General features: G+C 39.5%; 1 protein-coding gene across 2 annotated transcripts in view; it reads right to left on the bottom strand.

The window, feature by feature from the left end:
- Window positions 1-14,076, bottom strand: part of KIFAP3 (kinesin associated protein 3) — a 71,277-nt gene that overhangs the window by 51,503 nt on the left and 5,698 nt on the right. For both annotated transcript variants that reach the window (XR_011049605.1, XM_068416993.1), the window contains exons 3-10: window positions 13,372-13,526; window positions 12,151-12,206; window positions 11,520-11,661; window positions 9,862-9,961; window positions 8,972-9,096; window positions 8,399-8,497; window positions 7,517-7,695; window positions 5,021-5,183 (exon numbers count right to left, since the gene is read on the bottom strand). Coding sequence is in view for 1 of the 2 variants with exons in the window: in XM_068416993.1 (XP_068273094.1) it covers window positions 5,021-5,183; window positions 7,517-7,695; window positions 8,399-8,497; window positions 8,972-9,096; window positions 9,862-9,961; window positions 11,520-11,661; window positions 12,151-12,206; window positions 13,372-13,526 (1,019 nt within the window). In the remaining variant the exon portion in view is untranslated. The remainder of the gene's footprint in view (window positions 1-5,020; window positions 5,184-7,516; window positions 7,696-8,398; window positions 8,498-8,971; window positions 9,097-9,861; window positions 9,962-11,519; window positions 11,662-12,150; window positions 12,207-13,371; window positions 13,527-14,076) is intronic.

Below are 14,076 nucleotides of genomic sequence, written 5' to 3' on the forward strand. Positions count from 1 at the left end.
AAAGAATAGAAAAATACCAGAGGAATTTCAGCAGTTTGCAGAAAAGATTTTAGATAATAAAAAACTCAAAAATTCTACCAATGAACCTAGTGAAGACAGACTCTTCAGTGAGGACTAAATCAGACTGTCAAAGTTAGCCACAGCAGAGGGTATCTCCAGCTTAAATAAAGAACTCATAACAGAGAAGTCTGACCTACTTTGGAGTTTGCAAGCTATTGCACAGCCCTTAGACTGAACGTATGTAGATACGATCAGGTGGCTACTACTTCTCAGTGTGCTTGGAACACCAAGAAATGACGAACATCAGGTCAGGATGCTCACATTAATAAGGCATATAGGCTCGATACATACTGTGATTGGCAAAACTACACTATGGCTACTTGGGACTGATCACACTGTATTTCAGAGTGTTGTATAACAAACGCTCATCTACTTGGCTGAATACAAATCCACAAAGCCAATTTTCTTTCAGTCACTGTAATCTGGAAAACATAACCCAAGATGTTCATCACCACCTAAAATCTTTTTAAGATTGAACACCGTGGCACTGTGTAACACTTTCACAGCCATAGGCACAACCCTTCTGCACTCATGTCCCAGTTTGGGCCTGATTTGCAACTAGTACTTTTTTGTGACCCGCACACTTTTCAGCTCACCAATACCTGTGTTCAATCAGCCCTCGATTTTTAAAAGCAGCTAGTAATTTCAAGCAAACAAGAAGAGACACTTTAGTCTGACTTCCAAGTGTAATGGGTTTTCATTCTTTAAGCATGGCTTGCACTAGGAAGCAAATGACAAGAGAATGGCATTAAGACAATATGCATTCAATACACCTAAGAACTGTCCAGCAGCTCAAGGGGATGAACACACACATCATGGAAAAAATGTTTGCTCCCTGTATGCAGCCAGACCTACTCCTTTTACCCTTTGAGCAGCAACACAGTTCCCACCGTAACAGCTTTTGCACCATTCCCTATCATTTATATCCTTTTGAGAGGAGTAACTCACTCATGGGTGGACATGAAACCCCAGTACTGCCTGCCACACCTGCATACTGCCAGGAGCTCCTTCTGAACAGGGGTCCACCAAGAAGAGTTTGCAGCCTGCCATAACACACACAGCAGCACTCCGCCGGTTCTGCTGTACACACTGCCCGCTGTTCTCATGGAGAATGGAGAACTATTTGTCTCACTTCACAAAGGCTAAGAAACCACTCAGACACAGCACAAAATAGCACCCTTATTAGAAGAATGTGAATCACAAGCTGTGCGTATATTTAAGAGAGCTGTACTAAAAATTTTGTATTTGGTTTGGCCAGTTAACAGAAAAACAAATTGGATTTGGTCCAAACAAGAAGTGAGGCTGTTTTATTCTTCCTTGTAGACAATGTTTTCTTTTGTTTGCTGCCAGGGCATTTACTTTAGAAACCCATCACACATCCAAGGGAAGAATTATGAAAAAGGGTAACATATCCCTTCTGTTCAACAATGGAAGAGCATTCCCAGGGATAAAGGAAGGATATGAATCTGTTTTCTTAAAGTTCAGCTCTACATTTCCCCCTTTCAGTAAGAATACTTTCCACAAGCGAATACACTAACCACCAAACTAGTGTATTTGGAGCAAGTCACTCCTCTACTCTACTTCACTTGAATTATGCCATACAAAGCAAAATGAAAGCACTGTAAGAGTGAAGCAAACCTCCACAGAATAGTCTATAGCATGCTGCTTTGGTCTCCCCTTCCGAGGTGATGATTAGAGGGCACTGAATCTGTTTTCTGCACATTTCAGACAAACGTCTAGCTTAAACCATTCGGTGAATTCACAAGAATTCTCACCTTAATCCACTGAAGCCATATTTCACATATACTGGCACATAAAGCATTCACACAGAGAATGTATAAAAAAGAACAATCACTCTGTAAATATAATTTCTAAGTATTAAAGCAAAGACACCAGTACAAAAAACATTCTCCGCAAGGCCCTGGTGACTCAACAACTACAAGGTTTTCTTAAAGAACTGAAGTCACACAAATCAACAAAATCTCTTTTCATACCTCTTCAAGCAGCTTCTGTATGGAAAAACCTGAATACAGCAGGCTGTATCTCACGGGCCTCCACAGCTCTGCTTCAGCTTCTGATCTCAAGTATGAAGCCAAATTTCCCTCAACTGCACCCAGTTCTTTGAAATTCAGAGCATAACAAAGATCAGCTGTAGCTGATTAACTTGGGTGCCTGGAGGGAGCAAGAGGAGCCTTGTCATACACAATACTTCAGACTTGTGAAGAGAAGCCACGAAAACTAGCAAGTGGTGTTGACTGGCAAAGCTACACGGGGAAGCAGGCATTGGCACTATTAAAAAGAAAAGGCTAATTAAAACGAAAACCAAGACCAAGCAGAATTTCTCGTGTCCATGCTTTCAACAGCAGCCTCAACACTCTGGATTGAGAGGGAAAGAAAGAAGATGGTCTTACTCCAATATATCCACGCTATACTTAGACCAGTCCTGACAGCTCAGTTGAAGCCAGTCCATCCCCTCCGCTTCCAGCCTCCACCAACATTTAGAGCCTTCCTGCTCCCAAGCCACCAAGTGTCCCTTGGGAAAGCGGCACATCTTCCAGAACTGCAGACTGCACCCACCTCAGCACTTGGCCCTAAACTTCTGCCTGACAAATCCTGTCCTTTAATTCTCTTCAATCTCAACTCTCCCCTCAAACACTTAATTTATACTCATCTCAAACCCAGTGCTAAAGACTAAAAGGCACAGCATGCACAAATGTTAAATTTCAGTAGGCTGAGTCAACAAACTTGACCTCTTGGCATTAGGAGCTGCATGGTAACTTGTCAACAGCTGTTGAGGTGTGTTAGCATTTTAAGGTGACCTGCAAATGTAAGCCGAAGGGTACTGACTTGAATAATGTGTTTAATACCCAAGTAACCTGTATAAAAGGGGCATCTGGCACAGGATTATTTTATTACTAAGGCTGCAGGCTTCCCTGAGACAGGATACACAAAGTGATGTATTTGAGAATTATTTGCATCACCATATCAAGAAGAGTCTCACAAATCACAGAGCTGGCTTAAGAATCAAGTAATAGACAATATTTCTACTTACATTTTCTAACCAGAACACTGCAAAATACATATCAAGCAATTCTACAGGCAGAAGCTAGGGCAAACAGCACGTGCCTCTGTGCAAAAAAAAAAAAAAAAAGAAAAAAAAAAGGGCAGAAGAACACTTCCAAGTCAAGGAAAGAAGAACCACGCATGGAGCCCAACAGACAGTACTAGAGTACTAGTAGAACATGTTGTAGATTACCCTAACAGTCACTTCAGGAATAGACTGCAATTTTAGCAGCCAGTTCTTCTGAGCTAAACAGCCTTCTGCACAGGCCCACTTACAAGACCAAGAGAATGGCATTTGAAAAGAAATTCTCCTCTCCACATTAGAATCAGACACTAGAAAGCAGATATTTAACTGATGAGTTTAGTCTGACTCCAATATTAAATAGGGAATTTCTGGGAGCAAGGACTTCTCAGTGATTTGTGTTGTGCCACTGCTTGGGGTGGCAAGCACCCAGAAACCCTAGCCTTAGACCACAGCACTAGCTGCTGTATGAATGAGAGAGACAAGCTCCTGCACCAAAAAGCTTACAATCCAAGCTGAACCAGACTACCTAGCCAGATCCTCTCTCAAACAAGAGAAAATATACTTCCTGACCAGCTTCCACTTCTCAGTTTACTTTATTGCCAAAAAACACTGTCTTGAGGAAAAAAAAGTATAAAGAAGAGGGATTCCAAATGCAATTTTTCTTCTTCCTCCTAGCTCAGCCCAGGGGAGGATATCAAGTGCAAACATGGTTGTGGGGCAGAAAGCATAAAAAGATCTGAGGTATTTCAGGGTATATCATGTAGCTATTTTATTAATCACCGACAGGATTAAGGCTTCCAAAGTAGTGTAAGTTTTCATGGTATTAACTTGTATACTAAACAGCAATAAGGCCATGTTGAGGTTGAATGTAAAATTGAGAAGACAATCCTAAAAGACTACACAAAGCTAGGGGAAAAAGCTCATAGATTCACCCTTGCATTCCACTTGTTCTGATCACGTCTGGATACACCAGCTGCACTGGAATTAGCACATCCCAAACCCAACAACTCTCAGAAAGCTTTAACAATGTCTTCCATTAGCATTTCATGCATTTAGGGCTCCACAATACAAGATCCTCAGCTCTCACTTAAAAATGAGCACTCAGCAATTCTTACAGCCAAATCCTTCTAAACATTTAGTATATCTACCAAAGCAGCCTCTAGACAGTAACAGCCAAAGAACACACAAGGAGCAATAAAAAGTCCCTCCTGAGAACTCCAGCATACAACAATGATCAAATCAGACAATCCTCTGCTTTTTCCAAACTCCTTATTGTCTCCATGGCTTTCCCCTATGGACAACAAAGAGTTTCACTTGTATCTGGAGTACTCACATGCTCTTAAGTTACAGACTGTCAAGCTGAAAGTCTAAAAATCAGTACTGCTTAGAGTTGAAGCTGACAAAGCTGGGAAATGTCTGATCTCTCTATCTGGATCATTAAGGTAACAAGAGGCAGAGGTATATCAAGCTTCATAAAAAAAAAAAAAAAAAAGGTATTTGGTATCTCCATCAACTAAGCTCCGTGAAGTTGCTGATTATTTTTCCTAGGTGCTCCCCCAAAATTACAAGCATCACCTATGTGTCAGCTCACATGGTTTTCATGTAGCTATCAAAGTTATTTTTAAAAACAGAAGACTCATTCAACAGTTTAAGAGAACCTAGGAATAAATCTACCAGGAACCACATTCTTTTAAACTTCGATTTAAACCTGCATCTGAAAAGATGATTTAAATGATAAAAAGTTGGGAGCAGTGAGGAAGTTCTTTGGCAAAGAGAAGAGTGACATAGCAACTTTTAGGCACACTGTATCATGATGCAAGTAGCTTCATTGTCCCTGCTGAAATGTCTATGTTAGAACAAAAGAAAACATACCTAGAAGCGCAGTGAGTTTGGGAAGCAGACCAACTTGTACCATTTTATTCCTCAGGCCTGTGTCAAAGGAGAGATTTAGTAAGAGTCGAAGAGTGATGTTCAGCAGGTCTTCATGATCACAGGGTACCATTTTCACAAGTTTTTCAACAATATCCATTTCAGCCTGTATATCAAGAAAAATCCATAATCCATCCAAACTTAGCTTTATCTTCAATGTAAAAGCCCTCTCAGTGTGTTATATACTCACATGCACGCATGTGCAAATACATATCCAATTTGTACCCATAATAGTGACTGTCAATGCATTTTCATCTGAAGCAGCTTTGCTTATGTCTTTGCGGTTGAAGTCTTCTAGATTGGGTTACTGGGTAATGTTGATTAAAAAAGTTCTTGAACCAAACAGTTTAGATGTCTTGGAAATATTCCTCACAGATGGAATACTGCAAGAATGTGGTCAAGACATCACTTGCAAGACTAGATTGGGGGGAACCTCATTTAAACTTAAACACAAGCAACCCTGGAGCAACTGACATAAGAGTCAAAGAGATACCCAACCAAGACAGACAGAAAATTGGCATCCAAAAGGAATTTGAGACCTTTCATTATGAATTTTAAATGAACCCCTAGACAGAACTTTGTATGTGCTCTCAGAAGAGGCATGCCATCCTGTACGTTACCTTAATAAAAGCATGAAAGTCATCTTGAAACACATATCACTTTCAAATTAAAAAGTGGAATCCAGGAACTGAGAAGTGGTATCAGTTCCTGAGATCATGTTCACTTTACCAGCCAGAAAAGACACCTGAGCATTGACTGGAAAGACTTCAGAAAGTTTTTAGCATCTTTCAAGCAACATTTCTCCGTTTTATTTGACATAATCTTTCAAATGCATTCATTTTTTGTTTCCCAGAACCTTCTTTGGCCAGAAGGAGGCACCTAAAATTACTTCGCTTTCTTCAAACTTTTGCATGTACGTAATTAGCCTTCCAGTTATAAACACACATAAAATTACTACTAAGTAAAGAAACTACAGCTCTGCCCACACAGCATAGTGCAATGATCGAACAACTGACTGGATACCTTTAATCAAAACCAATCAGATAGCAAGAACTCCTGCTTCACTGCTTTGAATTTAATATGGCACTTGAATACCAAAGGAAAGAATGTGCTATAAATATACGTGGATTATTCAGTTTTACTTTGAATCAGGTGTTGCACAACTAATCTTGGTTCATTTTGCCTTAGATATTTTTGTGTTATTGCCCGATATAAGTATTAGAACACCTTCTCCTTCATTGGGAGCTTTCCTTAATAATATTGTGGAGAAAAAAGAATCACGTTTATTATCAGTAAGAAACGCTCAAACAGACAGCTGACCTGAAGCTTACAAACCTTTTCAAAAGTCTTTTCACAACTGTTAAAACTTTCTGCAATAAAATAAATTCAACAATTTTGTTTCATTTGTCTTCCACTAAGTCAAATGGAATGTGGAAAGTGTGCCAGGAAATCAGTGGGCTGGAGAGCTAATCCTTATTTTCCTAATAAAGTCCTTCAGGGCACTACACAAGTATAAACTAAATCAATGACCAATCACCTGATAAACAGTCTACATTCCCCCAAAAACACATGCTTGGTGTCTGACTTTTGTTAAGAAATAGGATACCCATATATAAATAAGGGAGATACCTCGTCTGCAGCGTTCAGTGCACATGCATGTGAATGACAGTTCCAGTAACAAAGATGCAATTAATTTTCTATTGCATTCACACAGATCTTTTCACCTCACAACCTAAGTGTAACATTAATCTCAGATTACCTCTCGGATAAGGAAAATTTATCATTTTCATTTAACAAACTGACCTAATGGCACAGAAGTGAAGGTATGTATCTCCTAAAAGCCATTGGGAAATCAGTAAAGGACATACTTGGCCAGAGATTAGTGTCACAGAAAAAAAATACACTACAATTTCAGAAGTTTGTGACTTCACGTAAAAAAAGCTTACAGCCTCCAGTTCTTAGGAGCTACCAGCAGCATGAAGGAACAGTTGTGAGGTGCCTTTGAAGACCAAGCTGACCCAGGAAATAAGCAAACTAGTCTAGAAAACTGCAAAAGATTAACTACCTGTCTTTCCAAGACAATACATGGCAGAGACAATAATACATTGTCAGAAGAGTCTAGTTTGAGGGAAGGGTCATGAGCATCTCCAGAAGTGGGGGTGTGACAAGACTTTGGGGTGCTGACTTCAAAATTTGGAATTTATGTATCATGTTTTAAAGTAGCTTCACTGTTTGGGATTACAGTTCTTCAAAAATGTTTGGTATGTTATGGCTGGATGTTGTCCTTTTTTCTTTTACTCATCTTACTAGTAACAAAAGATAATCAGTGCTATGGATATTTAGGGTAGGGACAGAGATGTGCCTCTCTTCCCTCCAACTTCACAAAATTTTCAGAGTCCATACCTTGCCAATATTGCACTAGTGTGCTATGAGCCTTACCATATCATTTTTGTTCTCCATAAAAATGCTGAGTTTCTTCAAGAAAGATACAACCAGGATAAGCAGCTCAAAATTATCACGGTCCAGAGCTTTCACTAACATATGGACAATGTTCTTGTTTCTCATCTTCAGCTCAGTGCGAGTATCCTCAGCAAGATTTAGGAGCAGGTACAGTGCAACTACCAAAGTCCAATACAAATTATACAAACAGATCAATGACAACAGAACTAACCAAGTGACTATATACACATTGAGTGCTTAAGACAAGACTTTAAGAAGTATTCCACTCCCTTCCCAATGCATTTTGAAGGAAACTGACAATGAACACTTTTTATTTCTTTTAGAAAGCATTAAGAAGATTAATCCTAATAGTGGCTTTGAAAAAAAAATTATCACTAGAAGCTTTTTATATTTTTTTTCTTTCAATTCCAATGGGAATCATTCAAAAGCCCTTCCTGGGAAAGCTTTGCCACTCGGATCATTTCAATCTAACATTAAGTGTATTTTAGTATAAAAACTGAGATAGAGTGAAAGCTATTCAACTTGAGCCAGATACAGGTCTAATTAAAAAAAAAAAACCAAATCAAACTTACAAAACCAAAATACCCAACTCCTCCCAAACCAACATCATGAGCAAAGAAAAGTGAAGTGGATCATTTTTGCTAATTTTCTTCTAAGACTGACAGATCACTTTAAAAATTGTTAACGTATTGTCAAACAATACAATTAAGTACTCATCTTCTCTCTGTTCTTTGGCAACACTCTTCCATATTCATCCACACGTTCAGTATGTTTAATACACCCTGGTTATAACAAGCATCCAATAGAACCCTCTACCCATGTTCACCAACAAGGAAATAATTTGCTATTTGGATTTGGTACCTCTGAGTAGCTGTTCCTGCTTGACAACCAGCCCTTGATATTTCTTATAAGTTTTCTCATAGTCCTTTTTCAGAGTTTGATTTTCAGGATCTTCATCAAGTGAATTGCAGAAGTTAAGGAGTTCAGATAAAAGTTATACAGTCTAGATGACTATTGTCCTCAAAGGTGTTATTCAACCACCAGTTAAAAGCAAGAGATCTATGGAATAGCCAGTGGAAAGACACTGCCTCAGCAACAGCTTGCTACACCTGTAATCTACAGCATAAATTTTTTCTCCTCCTACTCCTGGATGTATTACATCATAATAGTCAGCAAAAACGTTCCTAAGACATACTGCTAATAAAATAAAACAATTTTTTTTCTTGTGTTGTTTTAGGAACTTCAGCTTAATTTCTTCAGCAGCCCAAACTTTCTCCCTCTTGGTCTTTTTCATATCTGCAATTGTATTTTGCACTTCCTAGTAAATTCTACTGCTTTCACAGAAGTTGCTGTATGCTCATCTCGTATAACTCAACAACAGCTATCAAGACAAGTCAGAAGCCTTCAAGCTGCTCCAGCATATCAAAAGGATATCAGCTTTCTTCTTTTTAGCAAGTTCTTCCTGCCAAAGCTCATGTCTCTTCAGTTCATGGTCTATAATATTCATACACAGAGCTCCAATTTTGTAGTGTGTGATAATTCCATGAAATTGAGAAAAACTACATTGAAGAAAAGACACCTGTGAGGAACAGAATAAATGCAAACAAACAACCCCAAATCTGTTTTGACATCTATGGTAGCAATGTCCCCACACTGCACCACGTGAAGTACTAAAAAAAAGGTATTTACTCTGTGCCCCATTATAACACTTCTCTACTGGAAAATTATTTCAAAACAAAAACAATTCCTGAAAACATTAATATTTTTTCCAAACTTGTAGAAGGACAAGCAGCAGTGCGTTGTTCCAAGTCAAAATAAAAACACATTCCAATTTTCATGCGTAAAGGAAATCTTTTCCAAACAGCCCCACTTTTCATATTCTAAGTGCTTCAGAGGACCCTCTACTCACCAGAAATATAATAGAGGTCTAAAATCAAGTTGCAATGCAAATCCTATTTGAATTATTTCTAGGCAGGATATGCTGAAACACTGGCATATCTAAATAATAGTAAGCACTCACTTCAGTTTTGAATACCATTTCTTTCCTGTAGGAATGCTGAGGGAAATAAAAGGCGGCAGTTCAGCCTATAAGCTATGGGTGAGAATCCTTACTAGTTTATTCCCAGCTGTACCACACACTGCCTCACCATGGGGGGTTCTTTTTGTGCCTCAATTTTGTCATTTACAAGAAGTGTGTTTCCATCTCAGCAAGTTTTTTTTCCTGTTTCAGTGAGGTTTTGTAGTGCAGTGCAAAAAAACAAATGAAAAGCCATTAAGCAGAGAGAAGTTCCTTATGTCCCTATTCACAGGGACTCTGCACTCACCTTGAAAAGCAGAAGAAAATATAAATTATATTGGTAGCAAGTTCCACGCTTTGTTTCCAGTCTTCCCTCAGCACTCTAGCCAATGCACCCAGGGCAGTTTCTGAAGTGGAACAAGATTTAGATGAGCACTGGCATTTCAACTCCCTCCCTTCTTTTGTCTTGTGAGGCTCAGAATTTGAATACACCTTATTCTACATCTATCAGTTTTCTAATGGAAGATTTTCAGAGATATCTCACTTTAACATGTAACACTGCTCAAAAGTTCTGTTTGGAGATGGTACTAAAATGGAGAATACCCTGGGTGGTCATCCAGTCACAAACCCTAGGAAGAGGCAACACGCAAGGAAGCTGCAACCAAACACTAAGATCATCTCGAAACTATCACTAACCTTAAGATCTTGTGGCCTCTGCCAGCTCTATGTTCCGTATTACACTGTGGCCCCTACCTAGAATATCAACACATTCACTTCCCAACCCCCTTTATTTCTACCATTTTTCATCCACTTCTATTTATTTCCCCCCCCCCATAGCAACTTCGTATTATTTGATAATTTGGTTTATATTTCCTCTTGTCATACTTCTGCTTACTTTTCCTCTCTGAATCACTTTTCCATTCACTTTCCCCTATCTAGTCCCTCTTCACGTACACCATGTCACATGATCAGAATGAGAAAAGCAGCATCTGGTAGTTTCAAGCGCTAGAGTATTTGCAACAACTCATCAGGACAAGCCATTATTTGATGGCTTACCATTCCCCTTCCATTCCAATTCTTACAATCTTGCTTGCTGACTTTGCAGGATGGGTAGAATACACATTGAAGTCATCATTTACTCGAGGAATGTGGAGGTATAAGGGCTCAGTAAAGAGAAAGGGCACAAGGGAAAAAACGACTAAATTAACAAGACATGAACCTACCATCACTTCGGAGATCTGGTTTGGATTGCCCTTATCTTTTGTCTGTCTGACATCTTTACAGAGTATAAGGTCCTTTTTTCACCCCCCAGGAGAGAGGGGGCAATGGGAAATGAGAATGTATATACATGTACACATATGTATTTACAAACACACACTACTCCACACTGATGTAGCTCTCAAAATGCACATGGCACAGCACATAGGTGTGCAGACACAAAATGACAGTAATGTGAATGTCCTATCATGCATTCCGATAAGATTTTGAAATGGATCCATAAGCAAGAGTATGGCGTGCTAGTGAAATACTTGGGTGATGCATCCACATTCAGTTTATTAACTCTCTTGGAAACTGGACACCTATACTTACGTCAGCCTGCAAATCCCATTTTCAAAGCAAGTTTCCTGATCTTCAGGATACAACTCTACATTCTCTTGTTTCCAGAAGCAATGCCAACTGAAGTTAATTTAGCATTAAAATAACTAGGATCAGAAGAAAAAGCTGAAGCCTATTGAGGCCAGGAAGATTTCTGTGTTAGGTCCACCTAAGAACAGTCTAAGAAGCATCCATTTGTAGAGAGATGCAACTGCTCTTTGACAGCCAGCTTATTATGTACTGAGAAGCAAAGCCTAGCAACCTAGAGAAAATCCCAAATTAAAGGTGAACTACTTTTCCCTTGAGAAGAAAGCACCACAAATAAACAGCACAACACTAAGAGAAGTTACCATTGGGTTTTAAAGTTACCATTGATAAGCAGTTCTTCCAAATTATCAGGATTCCTAGCCAGCTGCAGGACAAGGGCAGAGCCACGCACCTTGTCAGGAATGTCCTCATACAGTAACTCAATGTACTCATCCATGTCATTGATATTGGCCACTTCATCAATCTGAAAGCAGGGGGTTCACAGAGAGAGATGTCAATTCAAGACAATCAATCATGACGTTATTCAAGCACAACACAAAAGACTGCACAGCTTTGAGTTAAGATCTTCGGAAAAAATAAAATACAAGGAAAAAAAAAATCAACACATCCAGAATCACTGCCAATGAACACCAGGAAATCTGAGAAGATTTAATTACAAAAAACAAAGGATGCTCAGACATGACTCCCTGTGTCCTGTCCGATGTTCCAGACCTCACTTGCTGTCCTGCTGCGTGCTATAGTTGGAGGGGGGAGTATGCAAGTCAAATATTTTACCCTTTATGGAGATGATTTTTATTCCATTGTGCAATATTTCCAAACCAAGTTCTTTGTTTAAAAAACAAAAAGCAAAAAAAACCCCAGAATTCAGTATTTCCTCTCCTTCCCTCCTTATATAACTGCTTACTTAAGAAGTAAATGGGTTTTGCATTTCTCTTCTAACACCAATATTTACCTCCATTCCTTCAAATGGGGGTGGATCTTTTGGCTTACTGGATTTCTCTTTCTTTTCTATAAAGAAAAAGACATGGTTACAGTTAAGTTATGCATATCCACAGACAAAAAACATATCCAGTATTCTCATAGTAAACATTCCGGTTAAATCAAGGTCGAAGTCCTTTCGTGTCCAGTTGACCTGTCGGACTAACACAGCTAAGGTATGTCAGGTTTCTGAAGCTGAACAGCCCACAGGGAGCAAAATAAACCCTCAGATGCCTTTTGACTCCTCAGTCTAAATGATCAGTTACAGCCCACTCTGACAAAACTCGTTTCCACAGTGAGATACATTAGCAGCTTTGATTCTGCTTGTACACTATGGCAAAGCTGTCCTGCGATACACCAAGACACGTATATACAGAATAAAAGAGGGTAAAACACCCGAAACAGTTACAATCAAAGCATATAAATAATATTAATCTTTCTTTTAAACTCAGCCCATTAAGATAAGAATCCAACTTGAGAACAAAGCTTACCATTTCATGATTGCAAGAAACCTTGCGAACCACAAGGTAATGCAGGATCAGATGTTAAATATGAAATTGTCCCCCGAGTAGAAAGTGAAGATGAACTTAAGACATAAATAGGACCACCAAAATGCCTTGGCATCAGAGCAGAGAATTACTGTTCTCGGTAACTTGTTCACCGGGAACTTAAGATGACAAGAAGAAAGATTTACCACAAGCTGTCTGCTACACTGTACCAAAGCTTGTCAGGCTCTGAAACTCCTCACTCCAGCTTTACCGACAGTGCAAATTCAGCCTAGGAACACTATTTACCCTTGCAATGGACAATGACAGAGATCTTCCTTGAAAGATCCTCATACAGCCTTTTGATGTCACTGCAAGTGCAGATGCAATACGAAGAGGCTGCACCAAATAGTAGAATCTGTACCTCTCAAGTCCTGCTAAAGCACAAGGCAGCCAGTAAGAAGCATCAATAGTAAGTCTAACTAACCAAAAAAATAAACTTTGTTTGTTAAAAAGATAATTCCCCCCAGTCTCACTCCAAGATCATAATTTTTTCCAAGTGTGACTTAACTACACATCCTCCCCACTCATTATCTCTGGAGAACTCTAACATCAAGCAAGTTAGGACCTCAGCTAGAAAAACCTCACACAGTAGTCGTTCAATGCTGAAGCAGCCCAGTCCCAAGCTACTTTGTTCCCATATTATTTACCTTTTCCCGCTGAGGCATCTCTGCGATTCTGCAGATAGTACAACAGCTGTTCTACGTCTGCAAGTCTGGAGGGGTGAATGAGCTTGCATTCTTCAACCACCTTTCGAGCCAGGGAAGCAATGTCTGTATTTGCATTAAGACTCTTTAGCCGAATGCTGCAACACAGATAGGTCTCTTTTCAGTTTTTAAATTTTCGTTATCTTCAGTCCTTTGATTTACGTTTACACAGTCACGGATTTCTTGAAGCAGAAACGATCCTGATAGCCCCAATGCCTGTGCCATGGCTTACAAAGGTCATGTCAAAGCAGTGGCTCTCTACAACTCCAAATGGCAAGTAACTGTCCATCAGCTGTCAAGCAGCAGCACTAAATGCAGCTGTATGAACAGATCCCTTATAACTGTCTTAGACACAGCAGCCAGTAATTTATTTGCAATACACCCCAAAAATAGTGCACAGGACTGCAAAGGAGCACTGCATACACAAAAAATCCAAAATGAGAAACAGCTGTGGGCGTTGACTACACAGGAAGGTTCTTTTGCAGTGCCTGCAGATGCAGTGTCAGGAGTCTCCCATAGCTCTGGCAGACCTGCAGCCAGGTCCACATGCAACGAGCAGTAAGAAATCTCTGTGGACATTAACTGTAGGATTGATCAAAAAGGAATTCCACCACGTTGCAGATGCAAGTTATGCTGATTCTGAATATC

The sequence above is a fragment of the Nyctibius grandis genome, chromosome 21 (assembly GCF_013368605.1).
Source record: "Nyctibius grandis isolate bNycGra1 chromosome 21, bNycGra1.pri, whole genome shotgun sequence".
Taxonomy (NCBI): domain Eukaryota; kingdom Metazoa; phylum Chordata; class Aves; order Nyctibiiformes; family Nyctibiidae; genus Nyctibius; species Nyctibius grandis.